Source organism: Falco rusticolus, chromosome 12 (genome assembly GCF_015220075.1).
Source record: "Falco rusticolus isolate bFalRus1 chromosome 12, bFalRus1.pri, whole genome shotgun sequence".
NCBI classification, from domain to species: domain Eukaryota; kingdom Metazoa; phylum Chordata; class Aves; order Falconiformes; family Falconidae; genus Falco; species Falco rusticolus.
The window spans coordinates 14,185,532-14,212,130 of NC_051198.1; the positions used below are offsets into that span (position 1 = coordinate 14,185,532).

General features: G+C 41.4%; 1 protein-coding gene across 1 annotated transcript in view; it reads left to right on the top strand.

The window, feature by feature from the left end:
• GLP1R (glucagon like peptide 1 receptor) overlaps positions 1–26,599 on the top strand; it is a 58,831-nt gene that overhangs the window by 24,703 nt on the left and 7,529 nt on the right. The window contains exons 4-10 of the mRNA XM_037405785.1: positions 2,635–2,741; positions 6,254–6,407; positions 7,957–8,116; positions 16,509–16,569; positions 20,741–20,810; positions 21,525–21,613; positions 25,950–26,088. Of these exons, the coding sequence (XP_037261682.1) occupies positions 2,635–2,741; positions 6,254–6,407; positions 7,957–8,116; positions 16,509–16,569; positions 20,741–20,810; positions 21,525–21,613; positions 25,950–26,088 (780 nt within the window). The remainder of the gene's footprint in view (positions 1–2,634; positions 2,742–6,253; positions 6,408–7,956; positions 8,117–16,508; positions 16,570–20,740; positions 20,811–21,524; positions 21,614–25,949; positions 26,089–26,599) is intronic.

The following is a 26,599-nucleotide window of genomic DNA, read 5'->3' on the forward strand; positions in this document are numbered from 1 at the left end:
GGACAAAACAGAAGAGAGGAAACATATAGTCATTGGTGTCCATCAGAAGAGAGGAAACATATAGTCATTGGTGTCCATGCATTTTTGTCCTGTCAAAGTAATCTTTACTCCTGGGTGCCTCGCTTCAGTGAGCCCAACGGTAAGGGACATCAAGGCTTTCCCCTTCAACAAAGGGAGCATGGAGGGTAGGTGAGAGCGGGCTTAAATGTACGTGAGGCAGCCAAGAAAAGTGAACCAGGTAGCCCCAGCTGCGGTGCGGTGCAGGGGGCTCAGCTGCAGCCCACCTGAACCAGAGGAGTGACCTCATGTTATTCCTTTGCCTTTTCTTCCATTGGTACATCATTACGTAAAGTGACTGTTGGTTCTCTCTGTCTTGTTAGTAGTTATTAAGGTGATTAAGATGAACTGAACTGAAGGATATTTGCTTTTCACCTTTGGGCAGAAACCTGCTTTTTGTTTGTTTGGGGTGGTTTTGTCTTTTTACCTTAATTTGCTGTGGGCGATGGAATTAGGCTTGTCAGTGTTACTTTCTTGCCCTAGTGCTTTATACTCTGCAGGGAGCTGAGACGCCTGGCACCAAATGAAGGGGAGCGTAGGGATTTCCAGGGACTTCTTTTCAGCCATTGGCGTCAGCTAGAGCACTGTGTGCGTTCCCATGACACGTGATACCATTACTGCTGTGAGCCTCCAAGGGCGATGCTTTTCCTCACAGAAACTAAGCGTACTCTCTCTGTCCCTGGGTACTGTGAACTAGTACACACCTAGCCGAAACAGTTCAAGTATACAAAATTCCCAGGTGTTGTGGGATCTGTGTCCTCTGCAGTTCCCATTGCTCAGTGCCTCATTCTTTAGAAGAAATAAATGGCTGCAGATTAGACGGAGATGGAAAAAGGGATAGTTTCTAATTCTCCAAATATGTTAAGTTTAGCTTTTCCCTTTAATTCGCAGCCTTATTCCTTGTAACTTCCATGTTCTGGGGTATCCCAGCAGAGCATGTTACCTTAAGGCAAAGTGTAAGTCTGCTCATTTGACTTGTTTGCCATTATGGTTTCTTCTAGAGCTGTGTTGGGACATGCCAAGGAGGGATACCTAATGGTAACACTTGGTCATTTGGCACCTCCCTCCAAGTTCCCATGAACTGATCTGGATTCTGAAGCCCTGAGAGCATGGTGCTGCTCCCTGAAATGTGAACAGCCATGTTTGGGCTTCCAGCTAATGTATACAGAGCTCCCTAATAACCTACTTTGGCTTAAGTATCTTGAACATGAGAAGAACAAGAGGTTGTTTTGCTAAGTTTGCTGTGTATTATGTTACAACTGTTGCTAAAACAAAATGCAAAGGGTTCGCGAGTGAATCCTTTTAAAATAACATTGTTTACTTTAAGCGTGTGATATGGTTTTGATCTGCGTAGATATTTTAAGTTGTCAGGGCTTGATAGCTTGCCTGAGCTTTGGTACTGAAGAGATTTTTCTTTTCTCTTCGTAAGGCAGCTCTCATATCATTCCCTTTAAAATATTAACCCAGCAAATCCCTGAGGAACAGCCTGTATGTTCATCTTAAATCCTCCTGGCTGTGCACAGTACATCTGAATAGCTGTACTTATTTCTGAAGTACAATAAATGTATTCCTTTGTACAGCACAGGTCTCAGGAGTCAATTGCAGAATTAGCAGCTTGAAGAAGGGAAGTAATATGCGTGAGTCTATTTAGACAAAGATATATGATATATGCTTAGAAATGAACCAGGACAGAGAATGTGAATGTGCCTCAGAGGGTGAGCAATAAAGCTGCGTTATAATTCAGATCTGCCTGTAGCTTTTGAAATGTTTGTCTTCTCCCTAAAAGTTTTTGGCCAGAACTTTCAAGCAAGGGTCTCAGTGGTCGTGCCTTCAGCAATGAATCTGAAGAGAGCCACAGCCCGGGACTGTCGGGGTTGGGGGGGGATGGTGAGCATCCCTGCTGCTCTGGCCCATGTTGGGTCGCTCCCTCCCAGGCAGTGCTGTGACACCTGGGTGACAAGATGGTGTTGGGCTGTGGTTTGTTACCAGGAGGTTGCATGGTTGAGGCAGAAGAGAGGCTTTTTTGGGGCAGAAAAGAGTTTATTTGTATGAATGCAAGGTGTGCTGTGCCTCAGAGTCAGTGGATGGGACCTGGCTTGTTTTATTTCAAAGTATCGATGTAGCCAAAGGACCCCCCTCGCTGCAGCAGTAAGGACACTTGCTTTAAGTGTACAAGTCTGAAAACGTCAGCTTTGCCATTTTTACTACAGGGTTGAGTTGTGCCTGTGCTTCCTGCCATCTGTTTATTACTTGCTTGTATGGTAATTCATGCCTCTCCAACTTTATTATGAAATAGCGTCACATTATCTATTTTCTAGCCTGGCTGCAGAACCCAACTGTTTGAGTGAACACCTGGGAGCAGCTGGGGAACTATGATTAAATTTTTATTTCTTTTGAGCATACGGAAAGTGAAAGACTGATTTGTCTATTTAAACTTGAAAGTAGGAGAATGACTACTGGTTATTGTTAAGAAAAGTTAGAAAGCAGGTGGGAGAAAAGAGCTGAAGACCATGAGCTCTGTCTTCCCCTGCACACACACACCCCCTTTTTTTTTTTTTCTTCTTTACATGCTCTCAGGATGCACCAGAAGAACAGCTCCTGCATTCGTCCATCATATACACCATTGGATATGCTCTTTCCTTCTCTGCCCTTGTAATAGCAACTGCCATTCTGCTTGGATTCAGGTAACTGGTGAAGCTCTGAACAGAGTGGAGAAAAGGTGTTATGCTTTTCTATATGATAGTATTGGACTTTGACAGAAACATTTGATTATTTTTTCCCTTCTTTCATCACCTTAATATTTCTCTACCTTATGTCACTTGTGTGTTCCTTTCTACAATCATTTGTTCTCAAAATGCAAGTAAAATTCCTAAATTTTTGCAGTGTTACCTGTATGAATGTGTGGAACAGATGCTTTTTATTAGTTGCAGTATTTTGTTGTGGTATTTTTTATTTCAATGAAATTTCCACTGGAAGAGATGGAAAAAGAGAGATTCCAGTTTTCCTTCGTGGTGTCACCTTGCAGATGAGGCACTAGCCTGGGGTGTGAGATGACATTTAGGACAGAAGTTTTCATCTTGCCTTGCTTGGAATTACATAGAGCATAAAGCTTAATCTGGTCTATTTCCCAACAGGGTGTATTTCAGAGCAGAAATGGGGTTTTGACACAATTTCTCTTCTTGGAGAAATTTCAGAAATTTTCATTTTTCTTTTGCAATATGGAAGAGAACCTGATTTTGAAACTTTAAAGGTGACTGTAAATACATTACTGTCACCTGGTCAGGTTGGCGTATTGGGTTCATCCAGGTATGCACCAAAAAATGGCATGGAGTGCATTGAAATTAAGAGACTACTGGTTGCACATGCCAGTGTTACACTGTGTAGGTTTCAGGGAAAAAACCCAAAACAAAACACCAAAACAAAACAAGAGGAAAAAATAAAAGAACACAAACAAACAGTTTTGCACTCCCAACAGAGAGATCTTGGGTTTGTGTTTTGGTTTTGTTTTGTTTTGTTTCTCTTTTTTCCCCCCTCTGTAAATGCAAGAGGTGTTTTGATTCCAGCCAGTTTTTCCTGCAGTTTGGGGATCATGAGCACAGGAGACATGATCCTGCTCTGTTGGGAGAAGGAAGCTCTGCCATGAAGTCCTGATCCCTGCTGCTGTATGTAGCTAGGTCCCATCATCCCTATTACATGCCGATGAGGCTGCCTCCTAAAAAGTATAATTCTCCATTTTCTGGTACTGTTATTTGAAATCAGGTCGGGAACTTTCAGTGCTCTGATCCTTAAGAAACTTTCTTTCCTGGCTAAATAATTATCATTGCTGGTTATCATTTGCTCTGGTGCCAACGTTCTGCAAGTGTGGCACTGCAAGGGAGTCCCTCTCCTTTCCTCCCTCCTAAGTGTTTATACCCCTTCTGTATTTAAAAAGATCAGTCGTGCCTTTTAGCTTCTAATTTCCAAAACTGAAATGACACAAGACTTCTAATGTTGTCCCACACCTTTTAGCATTAGCATCCCTCCTCCTTCCAGTGGAGAAGCATAGGCTAGCAGTCTCAAAGATGATTTACAATGACTACAGAAATGGCGAGGCATGCTCACCGTCTGTGAATGCCACGTGGTAATTATGAGTTATACATGTTGTACCTGTGCAACTTTGGTACTCATCTGACAAAACCCCAGGTAGCCTTGAAGTCCCCAGATGTCTGCCAGGATAAGTGCTTTCTCCTTGTTTCACCCATCAGTGATGCTTTTTGAATGATCTTAACAGCCCAAAGGTCACAGAGCACAACCATATACTTTTGAAGGAACAAAGGAAGGATGCATGTATTTTTTGGCAGGGAACAAAGAGTAAGTTTGTCAGGAAGACCCAAGAGAGGGAATTCTGATGTCCTGACTTGTGGAGAGATGCTTTAGCATCTTTTCCTTTAACTGTGAAGCAGGGACTTGAGAAGTGTACATGAGTGTGTGCTGCTGATTTTGAAAATGAGGTTTCAGAGCTGTTAAAGGGACTGAGAGCCTTGTTAAAGCTATGCCATCAATCCATTTTGTGCTTTCCTGTCTAAATTGTCTATCTGGACACAACCTAGTCCTGGATCTCAGGAAATACATGAGACCTACCCGTACGTGGATTGCAGTTGCTGGATCCTGACTGGATGCTCCACTTGTGGCCTCTGTCCCAGTAGCTGTGCGACCTCAGCAAATCAGGATCAAAATCTAATTCAGTGGCACCAAAATGCTAACGTCTTCCATTTTTGTAATAGGAAAGCCTTTTTAAGTTTTTAAACTACATAATAACCTTTGTATTTGTTTTTAATGATGATACAACAGAGGAAACAATATATCTCTAGTATCCAATTTTGCATCCTCTAAAAAAAATAGAGGGAAAGTTTGTAATTTCAGTGATGGAAGCTGAATTAGGCCCATAACTTCATGACTGAAACAATTTGAATAACTTGCATCGCCTGTAGCAGAAATACTCAGTAGCTACTAGCAACCTATTTTCTTCAATTGGCCAATTTACATAATTTTTTCAATCAGATCTAAATGTGTAGCAGTTCTGAAGGGTAGCAAGAAATAAATTTTGAGTTAAAGGAAAATTAATATTAATCTTAGGTAAATTTTGACATAAGCAGTGACTTAATGCAAAAAATTCTATTTGACCGGTGAAGAAAATTCTCCTTCCTTTTCAGTGCAAAACCGGTAACTTTCAGACCAAGTCTATTTTTCTATCCAAATTTATAGAGCAGTAAAAATAGACACGTCAAGCATAAGCTCACTGAAACTCTTGCTAGAACAATTTCTGCTTATCATATATTACCTATATCTTTTTAGCATCAAAAAGGAATCATACCCAGTGTAAATTCCTTTGAAGCAAAGTGTGTACCCTTGGAGTGCTGGAAGAAAAGCGTTTGTGGGTAAGGCTGGTAAAATATTGGCAGCACTCTGCAGTTGGATGCCATTTCCATGACTTCAGTTTCTTTTGCAATCCCTTAACATGCTCTTTTTTGACAAGTAGCAATTGTACTGTCTTTGCAGTTGGCTGCTGAAATTTAAGAGGATTTTTTTCTTTGGATTTTTTTTGGGGTTTTGTTTTTTTGGTTTTTTTTGTTTGTTTTGTTTTAAATTCTGAATGCAGAGGTGAAAATTCTGGTCCTTTTAATTCTACAGAAAGTATTTATAATTCGCCCAGGAGGCAATCTGAATACAGATTTTTCTCTTGTCAAAGCAGTAATTTACAGGTGGATGTTTTTTTATTGTGGGTTTGAGCACAGACAGAAGCTGTACTGCCTACCAGTTCCTGGGCCTTGCCAAGGTAAACCTGTGCACTGACACTGGGGTCAGTTCAAGGAGATTAGATTCAACATTACACAAAACTTGACCTTTTTTAGTCCTTTCAGATATGTCTTCTGAAAATTACTATTTTTACACTTTTTTCAACTTTTAAAATATTTTTTCCTTACACACTGATCTCCTTTCTTCCCCCAAACATTCACACTTAGGGCTGACATTTTGAATGTCTCTTCTTTGATAGCGACTTCTTCCCAGAGGTGGTTTGATATCCCTACAGTCATTCTCAAATTATAGGGTACCTCCTGATTTCCCACAGGGCTCATTGTTCCCTCCCTCGGTCCTATGTGTAATGTTGCAGCTTTTACTTAGTTAGCGGATTGTAACTGGTTCTTCCTTTTCACAGACATCTGCATTGCACGAGGAATTATATTCACTTGAACCTCTTCACCTCTTTTATCCTCCGGGCTATATCTGTCTTCATTAAAGACTCAGTGGTGAAGTGGATGTACAGCACAGCCACACAAGAGCACCAGTGGGAAGGACTTATCTCCTTCCAGGTAGGGGCAGATGCCGTGGTGGTTCTCAGGATATTGGAGTCATCACTGTTGTGTGTCTGTGTGACAGCAGGTGATTTAATTTTGTACAATGGGGGCTGTACAAAATGCTGTTCTTCAGTCCACGGAGTTTCTCTGAAACTTGCAGCACAATGTATACAGCTGTGGTTGTGCCACCTGGGGCTTGGTACAGGCAAGTAGTTGATGCTGTGGCATGTTTCTCTGCCTATGGGAAGTTTGCCCTTACTAGACAGAGGAAACATGAAAAGGTGGATTTTTGATGTATATACAAATGCCCCTGTCTTCTTTCCGTGTGGTAGGTTCATTTCTTTCTAGCAGTGACAGAAGAGCATTCATTTCCCTAAGCCAGCACCTCTTGTGATAGGACTGCCCATCTTGTATAACGACCAAATTATTTGGTCATTCTTAGAGATTTTTATAATCTGTTGATGATGGAAAAAGGGAAGCACCTGATTAAAATGCAAATTTGAAAGCATTTAGAAAAGCTTTGGAGGAACAGGCTAATTAAATACTTCTGATCGAAGGGAGAGGATATACAACTCTTTTTGTGAATATGATGAAAGCATGCATTTCCCTCTTCAGATTTGGAATACAAAATGTAATTGAATTGTCAAAGAAAGAGATTTTCATTATCTGTATAGCTTTTGTGAGCCTAGAACATGGCTACAGCATTTGCTGCTGCAATGCAGGGTCAGGGTCGTAAAGGGACGTCTTCTGACGCATACTTAGTACCATCCTTTTCTGATACTCCGCCTAAGGCTGAAGAGCTAATATCGCACAGTGAATCTCATACAGTGGTTGATTCCTTTTCATCTCCAATGTATAAATTGGCAGAAAATAACGTCGTAATATGTATCTTAAATGGTTGGGAAATGTTCGCGTTGGATTGGTAGTCATTCCCTCCTTCCAAAAAATCTTAGGCTTTATGCTTTCACACATGGTTAATCCAATAGTGGTTTCATCAGATCCGATGGGTATATTAATTAGGTAATCAGGTTTCATATTTATCTAAAGCCCTGCTGACCAGCTCTCTGTAATTTACCAGCCAAGAGATATTTTGCACTAAATGTGAGGCACTGGGCAATATTGCTGTTCTATCAAAAATCTTTTGATTTGGAAAATAGTCAACATTATGGCATACGCTGTTTGTGCCTTAATAGAGAAATTATCAGCTGCAGAATAGAGTATCTGGAGAAGCAAAAAGATGCGCCGACTGTAGCTGATACAGTGCCTTTCACTTGCTCTTCTTTTCATCTTTGTGTTGTGCTTTTCAAATTATAGTCCATTGCTTATTGAGAGAAGATGCAGAACATGTAACTTTAATTATTTTTTTTTAAAAGGATGGATGTTGATGAAAGCAGCTATCTACTGTGTATAGCTCCTATTACTGGCTTCTGGTCCCTTCAGTAGTCAAATGTGATTAACTTAGCAAGTGTTGTTTTGAGGAGCAAGAGCAGGATAGGGAACCCGTCTTTTGGGTTAGTATCCTTTTATTCTCAGCCCCTTTGAGCTATGCTTTCTTCCGTCACAGGAATCGCTCAGCTGCCGCTTGGTCTTTGTGATGATGCAGTATTGTGTGGCTGCAAACTACTACTGGTTACTGGTGGAAGGCATGTACCTGTACACGCTGCTGGTACTTTCAGTCTTTTCTGAGCAGAGGATTTTTCGGCTGTATCTCTGCATTGGCTGGGGTAAGTTGATCTTTCCATGTGTCTGCCTGCTCCAGCAGATGGTATAATAGGAAAATACTGTGTGTCTATCATAGTGCTGCCCAGTTCAAATCCTACATTTTCCATTCCCATTTTGTTCCCAATCCCTTACCTGGTTTGAGCTGGAGGGTGCTGGACCAGCACAGCTCCTGGATGCTCGCAGTGTAGGGGCTGTGGGTTCATAAGGCAGGGGCTGTGCAGAAACTCCCCAAACCAGTGACAGGCCATGGTCCTTTTCCTGCAAGACATCAGCTTCCCAATACAGAACTCATGTGGGTGATTCCAGGTGAGCGTGGACTTTCCTGGACTGCCCTGCTTCACCTCCTGAAAGTTCCCCATTGCATTCAAAGATGTGTTAGCTACTTGTGGTGCAAAATAACAATGATACCTTGTATTTGGGTGTAGCAGCAGAGATGTGGTGACAGTATGAGCCAGGGGGTTGCCAAGGGGCTGGTGAAGAAGGGGCTGCTAGCACGGAGTTGTCAGGTTGGTTGTTTGGGCAGAGCAGCTCAAGTGGTGACTGTCGGACAAAAGAGTGGTCAGGGTGCGTGTGCCATGGGCATGTGTATGCTTGAGATCGAGTGTGGTGCCTTGAAATCAGTTGTTTGAGCCAGAGTTGCCTTCTGTAAAAATGCTAAAGCTTTGATTCTTTCACTGTCCAGTTAGCCTGAAAATATATTACTGTTCAAGATTAATTCTATTTTTTGAATGATCTCTTTTGTGCTTTTATTGCATTCTCTCCCTTCCTCCTCTTCCCCCTTCCCTTTTGGTGGAAATCAGGTGATTTTTGGAAAGCTGAAAGTAAATCCAAGTAGATACAGCAGCGCTTTCATAAATATCAGTTTGAACATTTAAATTGCTTTGACTGTCCTTCTCTCTCCATGGGTTTGCCAGCTGTGAATATTCTAGCAAATCAGTTCACTGGTAAAATGCACATAAATGGCTTACTGTGAATTATCCAATTCTACTGAAAGTGATGTATGAGGAGCAAAGGCTTTCCAGTATATTGATGGGAATAAATAAGTGCAAGTAATAGCAGTTTCTTGCTGGAGAGTTTTAGTTAAAAAGCTCTATAACTTCCATTATTGTTTTATATAGGACATGCAGCAGAAGCAACAACATCTGGTATAACATTTCAACTATATATGTTTTAATCATGTTTTATAAATAGCCATACCCTCAATTAAAAAAAAGGGGGGGAGGGGGTGCTATCCTGAAGCACTGACTGAAAGGAACTGGAAAAGCAATTAGAGTGAAAGTATATCTAGCCAAATACTGAGGGTATTGTGGTGTTTTATAAATAAAGGATAGTAGCTGGTTTTGATCTGAATCACTTCTAGTTAGTCTCTTGCAAAAGCAGAAGGCAGAAACAGAAGATGCTATTTTGGTTTTGTTCTTCCTTTACAATGGCAGTTTTGCTACTGTATATTGAATTTCTGGATGAGTTTGTGGAAATGAGTGGCAATGCCAGAACTTGGCACTGGTTAGAAAAGCTCTGCCCCTGCCATTCAGTCCTCATCTGTAGTTTCTTGCTATTCCAGACATGGCTGCATGTGCAAACCTTGCCAATGATTCTCCATCTTCAAACGCAGACACGTCTGCTATTTCAGTGCTCCCAGATTAGTTATACGAGATCAGTTTCATCTCTAACAAGTGGAAAGTTACGAAGATTATTTTTTTCCAGTCCTCCTTGTTTCTTCACTGGCAATTCCATGTTTTGGGTGTTCAGGTCCCTCACCAGGTGCCTTTCTGCTGTACACAAGGAGATTTAATTTTTTTTGAGCAGCACGATGGCCTCAGCATAATGCCAAGGCTTCAGAGAGACAAGGCGGTTCCTGTTTGAGCTGAGAGGGTCCTGTTCTTTGAAATCTTTTATCAACTGTAAAAATAAAGCTGGATCAAAAAATAAATATCTTGTTGATTTTCAGAGCTGATTTACTACCCTAACCCTTTGTTCTGTTAATGAATTGTCGTTGGAACTAGATGATCTTTAAGGTCCCTCCCAACCGAAACCATTCTGTGATTCTTACAGGACAATTTTTAACTTGTTCATTACTCATCATTTGATAAAAATATTTATGTTTTAGATTTTTCAATATGTATTGTTCACTAACTTAGCAGGTGTTAGTCATTTCATGTTGTTATTTCTTCTAATTAACTGAAATTTGTGATCACTCACAGACCATATGGTATTGCTTTTGCTGTCTGAGTAGCTTCTGCAATCCCCCATGTGATCACATATGTTTGCACTTGTACTTCTCTCAGATGTACATACGAATAAAGCTGTGTATTCGCCTCAAATGTTTTTGTCCACCTGAGTGTTTGCATATACTCTTGGTTGTTATGTTTGCCCTGTTGTACCTCTTTCGAGGAACAAAAGGTCTCAGAACAACTAACTATAGAGCAAATTTAATTCCTCAGGTAATCCCAAGCAAAACTGTAATGTAATGGCCAGCTTTCAAATAGGTAGGACTGTTCCAATAGCTATTTCTCTCCAAGCTTTTAAACTGCTGCATTTTCTTATAACAGGGGGGAAAGTCCATGTAATTGTGTAAATACAAAAAAAGTACTTCTCCTATTTTATGTCTATCGTAATTGTTTCTTTTCAAGTCAAAACATGGAAAGGGTAAACCTGCTTTTCCAATAGAAATATGTAAAAGATACCATAGTCAGTCTGTGTTTTCCTAGGAACAGTTAGCATACAGTGAGGAGTGTAAAGACAAATGAGTAAATATTCCCCAAATATGTTTTTGCTATATGATAATTTCAGGTCAATTCTTGATGTTACTAGACAGTAGTTGATTTAGTATCAGTTCAAATGAGTAATTATTCTTTGCTGTTTAAGTGTTGTATAAGGGAAAAAATCCGTTTATCTTGTGTTACTGTACTTTGCAAAAACTGGAAAAGTTACAAAATCCTGATAGACCTAAGGAAGCTAATGTAGTTTCACAAACTGGGAGTCATTTTGGGAGTCACTGGGAGTTGTATACAACATCATGTATATTGATAGGATTCTATAAACCTTCCTGGTTTCTTGTGAGGTAACTGTATTCCTGTAATGGCCACTTGCTTGCTGAGATTTCACATCACACTAAGCTTTGAGATGGCAGCGCTGAATTTTTCTTGTTTCATTTAATGTGGAAAATGTTGTGCTTATGCCTTCTTTTCCTTTGTAAAAGCAGACTTTCATACATTTACGTCAACCCCAAGTGCCAGTTATCTTACTGCAAAAACAATGGTTTGTGCTATTTTCAAAGCTGATGAAAGAAAAAAAAGGCAGAAACACTAACAGCTTCAACAAACAAAATTCTTAAGCTGATGGCAGAGCAGATAGATGAGTTGTTCCCTTCAGTCTGGAGGTCAGCACAACAGCAGCTAAACAGGATGTTGGTTTAAATAGTCATTATCACTTGCAGAAAAAAAGGAAAAAAAATATCTGTTGCTATACATTGCTGGTACCTGGTGCGTCCTTCCTCTGGCGTAAGAGAAATCCTTGCCTACAGTCTCACCTTCTAGAGAGAGCAAAACACTTGCAGAAGAAGGAAGGAAAGCAAGCCACGTAACTATGGAGATCAAGATGATTACTTTGGGGGTTTGATTTGTTTCTCAGGTTGTGCAGCCTCTTAATCAGGGTGTCCAGGACACCTTTGACATTGACTTGAAGCAGATGTGTCAGTGCTGTACAAAGTAGTCTCTGGAGAAGAGCAGTTTATACTGTAACACTGCTGTACCAGCAGCTTTTAGTGAAAAAATGATCTGCTCACATTCAGGAGCAGGGAGGAGGGAGGAATGGGGAAACAACAGCAACATCCCACAGTGACTGTTTGCGACGTCCAGGCAGGAGGAATGGCAGGAGACAACTTTCAGCACTAAAGGCTAAGAAGAAAATGTTAATAAAAAAGCTAAACATTCTCTGAGCTTCTGTGGCAATTTTACACCCAGCTGCATTTGCAGCAGGGAAACTGCCATAAAAAATAAATAATCCCCTTCCTTCCAAACATTGGCAATCCAGACTTGCTCTAAGGAAGAGCGCTTTGAGGGAATGGAGCTATTAAAGGCAGGAAGCCTGGCTAGGGTGTCAAAATCTACATCCTGATTGCAAGGAAGATCTGACTGGAACAGAGCCAGTAAGAAACCTTCCTTCTGAAGCCCAGTGTGAACTCAGTGTGGCAACAGGGTGCATTCATTGCACTGACCACTTCTTTTTTTGTTTTCAAATAAAAATTGTGTTTCAGACAAGGATGTGAAAATAGGTTTTGTGTCCAGGCTGCTTTTGGTAGGAAATGCATGTCAGGAGTGTCTCCTAATTCTCTTCACTCTTTGTCATGTGGATTAAACTCTTTCATGCTTTTTCTTCCTCAGGAAAGGAAAACATTTCATCTTTTCTTCTCACATCTTCAATGCTTTTACTCTTTCTATATCTAGACATATTTATTTATCACTTCTTTCAGTTCCTTATCACATATGTTCATACATCAAGCAGTTGATCAAGTCGGACCGTTCTGGATGGTGTCAGACAGCAAGAGGCGACTGGAGTTCTGACAGCAGCAGCATCTTTCTGGTTTGATGGCCTGATTGTCTCGGAGGTCGAACTTCTCACCACGTGGAAATCAGTGATGTCGGGTTACATCTGAAATACGGGCTTATACACAAATTCATCAGTCCTAAAATGCTGTATTTGGAATATGTCCTTATCTAAGGGTCTCTGCCGGATGGCAGTGCTGTGGTCCTACAGAGAAAAATTTACTTCAGGAAGAATCTCTAATCAGTACGTGAGGACGAATGGAGCCTCTCTTGCTCCTCATACATCTTTCTTCCTTGAAATTGCTGTTACGTAAAATGTGGTACAATGCAAAGCTAGAAATACGGTGTCTGTAAGAATGGGAACTTGCGTGCACATCAAGGGAAGGGAAAGATCGCATGGAATAGCGCCACCTGGTGACACCTTTCCATGGTAACTGCTACTTGGTGGGCTCCAGAACGAGCCCGAGTTTTTCTGCTCCGTTACCAAAATATCTCAGACCCATTAAATGCGGAGACTGATTTCTACACGCTGTTATCAGAACATGGTAACTTCCATTAGCAGCTCCACAAATTGCTTTCGTCTCTGCTCCTTAGGGACAGTGGAGCGTTGTGACAATGTCAACCAAATGGTGGTTCCTGTGCAGAATTTCTCACAGCTTTCTTCTCTGACGTATCCCATCCCATTATCCTTCTGGATAATGCCTGGTTTTCCAACTTCTTTTTTCTTGGTATGAAGACACCTGGTCAGGTGTAGAATATATAAGCTAGAGTGAAAATAAGTAGGACATGCTGCTTATTTATGCCGTGGGGTGTTAAGATGTTGATTTGGCAGTTCCATTACTTTCTCATCGTCTAATATATATATTATTATTGCAGCCTATAAATTCAGGTGCCCTGTCCTCTGTCATTTGAAGTTGAACTTTATTAGCTGAGCTGTCAGCATGCTTATTTCCTAATACACTTGACAGATTTCATAATCACTATGTAGTGTTCAAAGATTTTTGGTCAGTTGTCAGCCTGCAAGAATTAACATGGCAGACTATTACGAGCAGGCTGTTGCAGTTTCTGCATCTTCAGCAGTAATACAGTACAGACAAAAGTGTAGATGTTACCTTTTCCAGAATTCAGAGACCTTTCTGTGGTCAGTTAATTTGGGAAATGATCAACTTTGGAGCTTTCTGTATGACAAAAGGCAAAACTAGAAAGAGTTCAGCCTGTATCTTAAATAAGCGCATCCTATAAGTGGGTGCAGTTTTTTTCTCAGATAGCTGATATTCTTTCAATAGCAGCAGCAAGTGAAAGAGGTGTAGGACTGAAACTCAAATGCACCAAAAGAGCTGCGTGTTGGGAGCCCAGGACTGGATTACAGTGCTGATTCTATTAATGAATGGTAGTCACCTATAGTTTATTCAAGGAGCTGTATACAGTTCATTTCCACTGCCTGCTCAAGCCAGCCGTATTTTTCTTGACTGAGTGAAGTAACCAGAATAATACTTGTATTTGTGTCAGTTAATGCAGGTTGATTAGGTATCAAGATTGTAAATTAATCTGTGGAGAGCCTCAGTGATCCTTGCAAACTACAGCTACTGCAGAGATGTGTCTTTTGCTGTTGTGAATGACTTCTGCAGACTCGAGGTGGGTTAGGGAATTTTCCTGGGGCAGTCTGCTCTTTAGATCTTGACTAGGGCTTTGGAAAACTGGATGCATTCTCATTTGCTGAGACTGTGTCCCAGACAGTTTTCAGAGCCACCCGTTTCTCAGGGCAAGGCTTTGTCAGTTTGGTAGATGTCAGATGCTGTCCACGTAGAATATGCGATGATGTTCAAAGCTGACGTGTATGTGTTGCACTGTTAAATCTTTGTATGCCATATTAAAATGTGTATTGCTAGCATGGAAAATAACGTGACTGAGTGTTGCAACACTAAGGCACCAGGGGCCTGTGTTACAAGTGGGAGTGGGCAGAAGGTATTGAACAAGTCACCTTGTACATGTTACCTATCAATTTGTAAAATATTTGCATAGCAGGATGCTGGTGCAGTTCAATAATACTGGCCTCTTTCTATCCAGGCTCTTTTGAAATATAATGTTAATAACTGATTCACATTTCAAATGTCAGGTAATGTGATTAAATATGGGGATATTTCTGATATATCCAGAAGATGGAGATATCTGAAAATCATCATTGTAATCACTTGATACATCAGTTCCCTCCACTGACATGCACCCTTTGTGCTCTCAGTGTTCATGTCTTATCCTGTAAATTTCATATTAAGAAGTCTTAATTCTCAGAAAAGTCGAGAGAGGAATGATTCAAACTATATTTCGTTTCTATGAATCAAAGGCTCATTTGCATTTGGAGGGGATTTGCAATGAGCCTGTTCTTAATCCGTTATGCTGCTATCAAAGCAGCATGGAGCTCTCGGTAACTTTGCTCCCAAAATATTGTATACTTTACATATCAGGTACATCCATAGAACATGTTCAACTACTTGCCCCAATAATCTTTACTCAATTCATTATCTTTGCTGTTATTCTGACTGTTGGGTTTTTCTTCTTGCTGCTCTCTGTTATCTTTTTTTTTTTTTAACTAATTAAGGAGAATAATTGGTCTTTTGGGTCTGTAGTATTTAGCTGTTCTGACAGGAGAAGAATACGGTACAACAAGAGAGAAGGTTTTTGCTGATAATATCCACTATAGATAGTGCTTAGACTGGAAGACATCACAGATTCCCTGTGGAGCTGCATGTGTGCCCTGTGCAGTGCTTACTGCTGCACGCTGATGTTCTTATGGTCCCTTTCCATACTGGTTCTTAAAAATGCAATAACAAAGCACATTAAATGTTGCCTTTCCTATACAATGTCCATACAGCATCGGGCACTGTCCAAGGACGTACATATATATGAGTTAGAACATCCTGATCCATCCTTAGGCAGAAATTCCTCATCCTGCTCGCTGAGTCTCAAACCTGCTCTCCTTCACGGTGGGATTTTTTGGCATTCCCTGTGCTAAGTATTGCTTGGTAGATGCACTTTAAAATTATTTTGCAAGACCTAAGCATTTCATAAATGAAAGAAATTACTTTGAGAGCCTTTGACATTGTAAAGCAAGTAATACTGACAGTTTATGTGGCTTTTCTGTCTTCCCTTTACACCCCAGAAAAACTGACCAGCTGTAGCACATGCAGTCAGGTAAGCATAGGAGCAAGCCTGTTCTCAAGACCAGATGTATCTGCTGTCATTGCTGCAGCCACTCAGGTCCATGCAGCGCCACAGCGCAAACTTGGGACATCTCGGGGGGGTGGGGGGGGGGGGGTGGGGGCGGGTGCTGGGCACACTTGCTCTGTGTCGTGCGCCCACAGTCCCCTTGGCCATTGGGGGTACATGGGGCTCAGTGTGCCAACAGACAGCCTGAGCTTGGTGCTGCCCAACACAGTGTGGCTGACCCACAAGCAGAAATGTGGATGCAAATGTTCAGGTCAGAGCGCAGTGTGCTCCTCTCTCGTGTGAATATAGAGGCTAGTAGAGTTTCCAGGAATTTCATTCCCTTGTCACCTCTGTAAAACTTTCTACAGAAAAGCTGGTATATACAGAGTATGGTGGTGATGGTCTAGTGTTCATTTTTCATGCTTGTTAGGAGCTAGATGGGGACCCAGGCAAAATGAGTTAGATTTATGAGTTACTTGCAGGCTGGATTTCTCATCCCACCATTGACAGCCATCTGTGCTGGGTAGGAGCTGCAACCCTGTCACCAGACAATTATGTTGCTCATCATTATGTGGGGGGTTTATCCTCCTTTCTGCCTTTCCCTGTCTCTTAATGTCAGTGTCAACCTTGTCTCCTCTCTTCCCAGGTGTGCCAATGCTGTTTGTTATCCTCTGGGGAATTGTCAAGTACCTTTATGAAGATGAGGGGTTGGTTTAGTTCTGATTTTTCTAGCGATTTCGTTTGTGCTGTATGCGTGCGCCAGCAGGTCATTGTTTGCTTTGCGTTCGGTGTGGTTTGCTTTGGCAATGTGCTGAAACTTCACGTAATTGCTTCTGTTTTGTTTGAAGGTCTTGCATAACATTTCAGAAAGGAGCATATGTTTCTTTCTGATCAGAATTTTCTGCATGTCTGAATGAATCTATCATTTTGCAGGTCAAGGAAAGGTATGTTTTGTTTTTCTGTAGTTACAGTATCAACAGTAGAAGTCATCATACCCAACCAAGACCACTCCTGATACTATGCCTTTGGCAGTAGCCTTTACAGTTATGCTTCAGAGGAAGGCAAAAACCTCCCACAGGATTCTGCCTGCGATTTGTAGTGACTAGCTTATGCCTAGCAGCGGAGACGTGACTGCCTGTTCTTGTTTAAGTTTCCATTATTTAGATCTTCTTAAAACAAAGGCAAGTTCTCTGCCTGCTTACGTTAGTCTTGCTGGTCAACTGTACCACACACAAGACTGGCAAAACTCAAAATACTTTTCATCCACTTTTACAATAGTGGCTGTTCTGAAAAATTGCCTTTATATATGCTTAATGTACCAAATAGCGTTGTAGTTTGTTGTGGGGTTTTGTTTGTTTTTGTTCTTTTAAGCAAAAGGGAGCAAAGTGGCTTCCTCTTCTCAGTGACAGTGACTGCCTGGAAATTCGGGTAACTTTCTTTGTGATGAAATAAATAACTTTATTCTATTTCCTTTTTACTCTAAGTGTACTATTTATGGGGTCTTCCTCTTACTTGGTTTCCAAACAACCCAGCCAGCACTTTTGTAGAGGGTCCTTTCCTCTTCCCCACCCAGACACAATCCTTGCTGGAGAGATGCTGCAATGTGAAAATTCAGTGTAGTCAGAGCCACCTCCAGATTTTTTTCCTGATGTTCATGAGTATTAAGAAATGTCTTTTTTTAAAGTGTCTTTCATAATACTGAACCAGTTCAGTCAAAGATGCCTTTTCTGGCTTAAGCAATGCTAGGATTTTCTGACTTTCCTTTTCAAGGTTGACTTGATAATATTCTGTAGCAAGATTGGGGCCATACTGATGTATTGCAAGTTTTGTTGAAATTATCAGACTAGGTATAGAGAACACGCAGCCTCTGAACAGGCGATGTTCCATGGGCATATCTTCCCATTGATGCAGAAAATGTATTCAAAGTGCTCATGCTGAGCCTCCTACATTACGCAGTGCTCAGAGCTGATTTATATTTTCTATTAAGGAAAACTGTCACTCACTGCCTTCAGCGGACCTTAAAAAGGGGTAATTTTGCACCTTATTGAATTTTCTAAATCTTGTATAAATATTTGTAAAATACAGCCCATAAATAACCACGTGCAGCAGCTTCTCTGAAAGGCAAGATTTCTGTGCCTTGGGCGGGCATTTGCTGGAGCAGCCAGGGATATCTTTCATGCTGTTTGTCATAGCACTGTCACCATGGATGTGCAGTGGGCTGTAAATTTAATTTGTGACTTAACTACTTCCCTGACTATGAGGAATAATGGGAAGTAAATGTGGTCAGGACTGGAAATTTGTGGGAGTCCTGTGAACGCTACGTAGCCTTTTGGATAAAACACTGAAGCCTGCAAGACATACTTGCAGGCTGGCTCCTTTCCTTACACATGCAAGTGTGGCTTACAAAGGAGCTGCTGTTTTAAAAAGTGGGCTACTGAAAAAGACTTTGTCTGGATTAAAAATAAAATTAAAGGTAAGCTGTGCTTCTTAGTTATTAGACTGTGCCTAAAGAGCTGATACTTAGACATCTTTGTTTCTATCCGCAATTAATTATGGGAGCAAGATAGCAAGCCTACAGTCCTTTAAAAAAAAAAAAATGGAGTCATACAGCTGTACATCTTTAAGGTAAAAATTCAGTGTTTTCATTTTTAGAAAAAGAATACCAGATCGGTAAGCAAAGGCAGAAACTTCCCAGTACATTTGTTTCACTGGGCCAGTTCTCCGTTTGTGGCTCTGAGGCTGTTAGTTAGGCCAAGCATCTTCTGAGTGGCGCTGAGCAAACTGCAGGGACAGACCCTAAACACACTAGAGGGTGATGTATTTATCAGTGTGGCAATCCCAGAAAGCACAAATGGACAAGAAATCAGGCACAGATCTATCAATTTTATTTTCTGGACACTTTAATGGCTGTGACAATTTGAGCTGTAATGACATTTTTATTGCACATATTTGTATAAATTTAAAAGTAGTTAAACTGCTCTGTGCCACAGGAAGTAAATTAATACACACAGAAATGTAGCTGAGTTAATGTAAAGAATCATTTTTCAGCCTCCATCATTATCAGGAAATTCTAAAATTGCCTCTGCTTCCACTGCAGCTAGTCAGAAAATTAGAACTGCACTTCTAGCCATGCCTATTATCCTGCCGGTCTTGAGGAGTTCAAATAAAATTAATTGTAAAGGCTCCATGAAGCTGGCTGCCAGTCACACGTACCAATTAAGAAGTTCTTCTGTTACTCAGGTTCCAGCTCAGGTACACTGACTGCACACAGTACATACACTTTTTTCTCCAGTATCTAAAATACAATTGAACTGTAGGTTGCGGAGTTGCTGGTTGCAATAATATGCTTGTTATATGCATTAAACTGAAATTGCAAGGAAAAATGAAATCCTGAGACCTTCTTGGGCTTGCAGTATCTGCAAAGGAATATAGAATTGCCACCTCCAAGCTGTTCCACTTTCCTCTCTAGTATGTGAGGGCACGTGGGTGTGGTGTTGTAGCGTGGATCCCTACCACGTGCTGCACGGTTTGCTAGTTTCTCTCAAGTTGACTGTCCCATTACAAGGTTGGGGAGGGTTTGCTTTCTGCCAGCATCGCCCATGCTGAAGTTTCATAGACCTGTTAAGAAAACTTAAGGAAAATTGAGCGTATATATGTTTGGGCGGATGAGATTTGGAGATGGAGAAACGTGTTTTGTGAAGGAACCTGTTTTCTGCAGTGCTGTTTCATAGTTTATGTTTCACAGCCTGTGTAGCTCAGAAACCTGCTTGCTTTACTGACTGTTGCTTTTGAGTAATGCTTAGCAATATGGCAGGAGGCTAACAAAAGTTATTTCATAGAAATATTAAGAATGCTGTCACTGCAGCGGCAAGTGAAGTGGCATGTAAACACTGCCCTAACACATGGGCACTGTGCACTCACACAGCCCATCACAGTCAGGGGTGGCTGGCTGGGGCCGGAGTGCGACCTAAAAGAACTAGATGTACAAGCGCCCGAGAGTAAAGTTCACTTCAAACCAGTGACCCCAAACCGTGGCTTTCAGGCATCATTTTTCATGTGATTTTTCTCGAATGTTGCTCAAGGACATAGGAATTTAAAAAGCTAAAATGAGACTTATGGGGAGAATTAAGTATTATATTGCCTGCAGCATGTTACTTGGCAAAGGACTAGCTGGCCAACAAAAGTTGGGAACTATTGCTCCCATCTTTGATTTTACTTGCTTATAACCTTTAAAACTCCCTTTGGGCCTGAAACCTGTACATATATACTGAAGAAACTGGAGTTTGCTGCCTTAATTGCTATCTCCTGGTTGAAATTAGTAGGTCCTTTTTGAAAATAAGGACAAATAAAATAGATGACTGATCTAAATACTGATGCAAGGAAAGTGATGGTAGGTAATGGGATAAGGAACTAACAAACAGTTAAATAATAAGATAACCTGACAGTGAAGGCCGAAGAGTAATAAAAAATAATGCAGAAAGAGAAGGATAGGAATCATGAAGGCGAGGTATGACTCAAACAGATTCCCCCCCTTCTCCTTTCAGCCACATGACAAATTTGACCTTGGTTTTAATGGAGAAAATATTCATAATTAAGTGATGATAATTCATAGCAATATGTGGGGGAGAGCTGGCCATTAGTGAGCAAGAAAAGCCAGCAAGTAGTATCCAGTTGGATTAATAGCTGCAATAGTACAAAGCATTCAGTGTTTCTAAGAAGCAACTGCATCTGTTTCTATGTCAGCATGATATGCTTTCCTGGTATCTAGTCCTCAGTAGTGTTTTCCATTTGCATTGTTGTGACAGAATGAAAAACAGGAGATTTTAGTAGTGGACTGAGAGTTTTTCTTCTGTCTCCTTCTTTTTGCCATCTTCCTAGCTGCTGGACCAGAAACTATAACATGAATTACTGGTTGATCATCAGGCTGCCCATTCTCATTGCCATTGGGGTGAGTATGGCACGTGTGCAGCGAGCTGGCAGGTTTCCATGAGAACGGGACATGACGCAGTACAAAGACCAGATGTGGGCATGGCTGTTGTGCCATGTCCAAAGGAATAACCTTTGAAGGGATTGACATTTTCACTCAGAAATGTGATTTTTATGAAACCGAATGGGTTTCTGTCACTGGAATTCCCAACTAGTGTTTTGCTTGTTTAATTTGCCCACATGCTGTCATGTTGTAGTGGCAGCACACGATAACAAAACAGCATGCCACAGCAATCCAATTTAACACCCCTGTGTGCAGAAACGTAGTACAGGGAGGTAATATTCCAGGTACTGAGCTACAGAAGAGCATCAAATTGCGTGGCATTCATTGTGGAGAAATGCTACATTCTGCAGCCACACAATACCATGTCAGTCATGCCTCCAGATGAGTCAGAAAGACAACTCACACCTTTACTGTGTTCCCTCCCCAGAGACGTAGGTGACTTCCTCTGCTTTCGGTGAACTGCCTGTGTTTTCCAAGTTGGCTGGTGCATTCACAAAGGATGTATTTAGAGCACAGTTCCTTAGCAAGGAGTTGAGATCCATGGCAAATTCTGCAGCTGCACAGCAGCAGCATGCACAGGGACCTACACGTGCATACACAGCCCAGCTTTTTTGAAGACTTATGCACATGTGTTTCTTGATGATGATATAAATCCTTCTTTCATTTCTCCAGGTAAATTTCCTGATCTTTATCAGAGTTATATGCATCATCATCTCCAAACTACAGGCTAATTTGATGTGCAAAACTGACATAAAATGCAGGTATGTCGTATGATCTGAGACTTTTCATGCTCATCAAAATGGAAGTAGACAAGGAGGTACTTGAGTGGATTGACAAAGGGGGTTGAAGATCACAAACCTCGAGTAATGCCCAGGTGTGGTGTCGTGCATTATTATGACTACTTGGACAGTCAGTCTCCAGAAAAGCAAAAGCCTCCTGGTTAAAGCCAGGGCAGGTGTACACCTGTGTTACAGATTAACAGAAGGGTTGATCTCTGAGTTCGTTACTTTACAGTTTTCCGTAATATTGGATGAATATTAATTAAGCAGATATTTTTTAAATACTTGCAGCATATGCAAGTACTGGATGTGAAGGTCCTTGAATGTGTCCAGAGTTGGACAAAAGGTGGAAGGGCTGGAAGGCACATCCTATGAGGAGCAGCTAAGAAGGAGGCTGAGGGGTGACCTCTTCGCCCTCCACAGTTTCCTGGGGAGGGGAAGTGGAGAAAGAGGTCCTGATCTCTTCTCCCTGGAATCCAGTGATAAGATCAGAATAGGATAGGATCCAGTGACAGGATTCATGGGAATGGTTCAAAGCTGCACCAGGGTGGGTTCAGACAGGACATTAGGAAGCATTTCTTTACTAAGAGGGTGGACAAACACTGGAACAGGCTTCCTAGAGAGGCTGTCAATGCCCCAAGCCTGTCAGTGCTTAAGAGGCATTTGGACAATGCTCTTAATAACATGCTTTAAGTTTTGGCCGGCCCTGAGTCAGTCAGGCAGTTGGACTACACAATCATTGTAGGTCCCTTCCAACTGAAACAGTCTATTCTATTCTAGTCTAGTCTAATTTGAAAAAAATAATATGAGTAATAGAAATAAAAAATTTTGCTTCAATGAAGATCAAGATAGGGTTCATTTAGAGTGCTGCTCCTTATTCTTCTTGCTAATTTTATCGAGACAAGCTTTCAATCTTGAATGCATAGGATGTTCCAAGAAAGATGTCAGGGTTATCAGAGAAATGTTCAATTTTTGTTTTGCAGGCTTCACCCTGTCTGTGTCTGTATTATTCCTGTTATTTAATCACCTTGCTAAGAATCATGGTCACATTCTTCATTTCTGCATCTTGGAGAATACTTTTGTATTGCAGTCTGAAAAATAAGTAGATCTAACAAGTTAGCTATTGAATTAACTAGTGTGGAGCTACATGCTGTGGTGGCTGGACTGCTACTGGCAGTTGACTTAGTCTGAAGTTGGATATTTCAATGCTGCAGCCTTCTAAGCTAGACACAGCATGTATTTTGATGCATTCTCGTCAGAGTATAGTGTTGCTTTCTATGTTGCCTACCTTTTTTACCTCACGTGAGATTTTTGGAAATCCTAATGCGTGTTTAGAGCTTCAAACAGAGAAAAGGACTCATTTTAATAACCTGTAGGCTTTGCTTTCATGCCTACTGTTTTTTTTAATATATGTGACCTCTATTTGCCAGGGTAAAATTGTGATGGCTTGAAGCTATTTAAAAGCCTGACTGTAAATTTACCCTGTCAAGGGAGAAATCCCTTGCCCTCATGGCTTCTGCAAGCAACAGGAAGGTTTGATGCAGTTGAGCCATATCTGAGAGGTGCACGTTCATTCATTTCTTTGTGTTGTGTGTTAAAAAATCTGCTGTGTAAACAGCAAAACTTTATCAGAAAAGGATTTGCCTAGCAACAGAGTCTTTTTCACTGATGAAGTCTATGGTCTTGGTGGTCCATCTGGAGTTGGTGGTTATAGCCATAAGCTTTGGGGAGATTTTTTCCCCAGAAGAGTTCAGTGCACTGATATGTTTCTGATGATAACAAGACCAGTAACCAGAGATTCCTGTATCAGAATTCCCACCCCCCTCTCTCAGCCTTATTTTCTGCTCAAGGACACTAGAAAAGATTTTGGAAGGAGGGAAGATAGAACTGCTACGTCGAAATATGTTATTTTAAACAAGGACTAGTCTAGGTGCCCTATAAAGTCACTAGCTTAGGTACGCTTGTGTACGGAAAGGAAAAAAGAGTGGTTTGCTCTCAGGCCAGCCTTCCCTTCACCTCTCTCCTGTTGCCCATTCATTTGACAAAGAGAGAGCTAACTGTTCAGTATGGCAGCAAATCCCTTTTCTCTACAGAAAATCTCGAATTGTGGAGAAACTTCTCCCCTTGCTCAGGGAAAGGATTTTCTTTAGGGAGGTCTTAATTACCCAGGAAGCCTTTTCGTTGGACTTTGCATGGCTTCCTGTTCAAGGCAGAGCTCTCCAAATGTCCCATCCAGAACAACCAGCATTCACTAAATAAGCTAGGGGACTGCTGTACACCTACACAACTCCGGTCTCTTTACCCAGGCGGTGTCTGCAGCATCAGCTTCAGGCAGGTGGTGGTGGAGCAGAGCCTTCATCACAAGACTTGCTGATAAGCTGCTCATTTAAACAAGCCTCCTATCCCCTAATGCAGTGGTCTGCCTACATCCACTAGAGGTCTGCATTTATGTTTACCTGTATGTATAACTTTTTTTATTTATTTAATTTCAATAGTTGCTTTGATTCACCATTCCTCGGTCCTTGTGTATCAAGGACATTGGCAGGCCAGTGGATGGGCTGACAGGAGCCTTGCATTTGTTGTGTAACAATACAGGATGGGCACTGGTGGGGGAGAAAGCAACTTTAGAGAAGACCCAGGGATGTTGAGGACCACATGTCGAACATGATTCAGTAGTGTGCCCTTAGGACAGCGTAGGCTGACTGCATACTGGGCTGCACTAGCAAGAGCATAACCAGAAGGTCAAGGGAAGTGACCGATCCCCTCTATTCAGCACTTGTGAGACTGCCTCTGGTGTCCAGGCTGAGGCACCCCAGTAGAAGGAAGACACTGTGTCCTGTCCCTCCAGCCCCATGGGACTTGCATCAGTTTTGCACCAAGCTAGTTCAGGGCCTGGACCAGGTGACATAGGTGGAGGTGCTGAAAACTAGGTTTATTCAGTCTGGAGAACTGAAGACTAAGCAAGGATTTAATTGCAGTCTTCAGCTACCCAACGGTGGTTATACCGAGAGTGGAGCTGGAGTCTTGTCAAAGGTGCACAGTCAAAGGGCACAAGTGGCAGAGTTCATAAGTTATAGCAAGAGAAATTCTCATTACTTGTCAGAGGTGGAAAAAAAAAAATGCAGAGTGAGAGTGCTCTGATGCTGGAAGAGGGGCCCAGAGGGGCTGTGGAGGAGCTTGGAGACATTCAAATCTTGGCTGGACACAGCCAAGTAACCTGCTGTGAACTGGAGTTGGACCAAAGACTTCCAGAGGTCCCTTCCAACCTGGATGATTACATGATTCAGAACAGCAGCCAACAGCCCTAGGGCACGCAAGACCTGCTAAGTACTGACAGCCCTGAAAATTGAGTGATTTTGTATCTGCTCAATTATCTCAAGACAAGGTTGTTGTGAGGCATTGATAGGTTCTGTGGCCCAGGATAGCCCTATAAACTCCTGTCTGAGGCTCAAGCATCTTTCGTTATCCTGCTGGGTGGCTAGCTTGTATGTCTATCAAGAGAGTTCAGGACGATTCTTGTGAATGTTTTCCTGTGGTTCTATCCCTGAGCATTGCTCTTGCACAGGTGAAACATGTTTTATTTCAGGTCAGTTTGTCTTTTTTCCTTTCCTAGCTGTGTCTTTGAACTTGCCGTTTATATCATGGAGACATCACTCACTTTAAGACAGTTTAACTGCTTTTACAAAGTCATCTGCAGTTACGGTTAGTTTTGATGTTTTGGAGATTTAACACACTACAGCAGTGAGAAGGAATGGCAAGTACTCCTTCCTTTGCCAAGATATTTTTTTAAAAATTCCGTTATTTTATATGTTTTGTGTGTGTGCATATATATATAATTATATAATTTTTTATGTATTTTAAAAATTACTGATAGATTATTTTTTTCAGGCCATCAGCAAGGTAGGTTTTGGTCATCTTTCCCGCTTACAGATGGGGAAAAAGGATACACACACAAGATGACATCCCAGGTACAAGAAAGCTCATGGCTTCCTCCCGAGTTTGGAAGATTTTCCAGGTGAAATACAGCCAGCAGCTGAAGAGAGTGTTTTGCTTTCAGCAGGAAACAGTCTGCAGTGGACTGGGAGGGGCAGTTAAAACATATGGATATCTGCTAAGTTTATTTTGAGGATCTTTTTTGTGGGGTTTTTTTTTCTGTAACCTCTGAAGGAGGACCCTGCGACACAAAGTGGTGCAGTGACTTACCAAAGCTGCCATTTGTGACAGAAGCAGAATGCAGAAACAGTGACTCCCAGTGATCATTGGGATCAACAATGATCTACTCAGTGGCATTGCTTTTTTTCTTTCTTTGTGATCTTAGGCTGGCCAAGTCTACGTTGACTCTGATCCCGCTGCTGGGGACCCATGAGGTCATCTTTGCCTTTATTACTGATGAGCATGCCAGAGGGATGCTGCGCTTTGTGAAGCTTTTTACTGAACTCTCCTTTGCTTCTTTCCAGGTAGCACTTGCACTGTGCCCCTGTCCCTAAGAAGTTTTTAAACTTCTTGTTGGGGACCTGCTTTCTCTTGCATTCATTGCATGTTCCCTGTTCTTTATATTTCTTAATTTAGCGTGGATATTACAGCATTATGATTGTGGAAGGGAAAGTATAAGGACTAATTTTTAACAGCCTACTTAGATGTTAGTATCACATACTCTTATTTTCAAAGTCTTAAATTTACCACAATAAACCGGTATTCCTATCCATGTATCAATATCTACTTCCTCTGGGACACTTCAAGGCAATAATGAAATTAACTGTGATTTCCTGTAATTGTATTGTGGCACTGCTGAAAGCAAATTTTGTGGTTTCTCCAGTGTTTCTGATACTCCTTGGAAAATCTGGGCTGTGAGAGGTAGCTGTCTACAGCTGTAACTGCACGTGAGGAGGATGTAGGTTTACTGTGATTTTTGTAGCTGTTGCCCATTTCAAAAGAGTCTCCTTGTCTAAGGGAATGGAATAATTATTT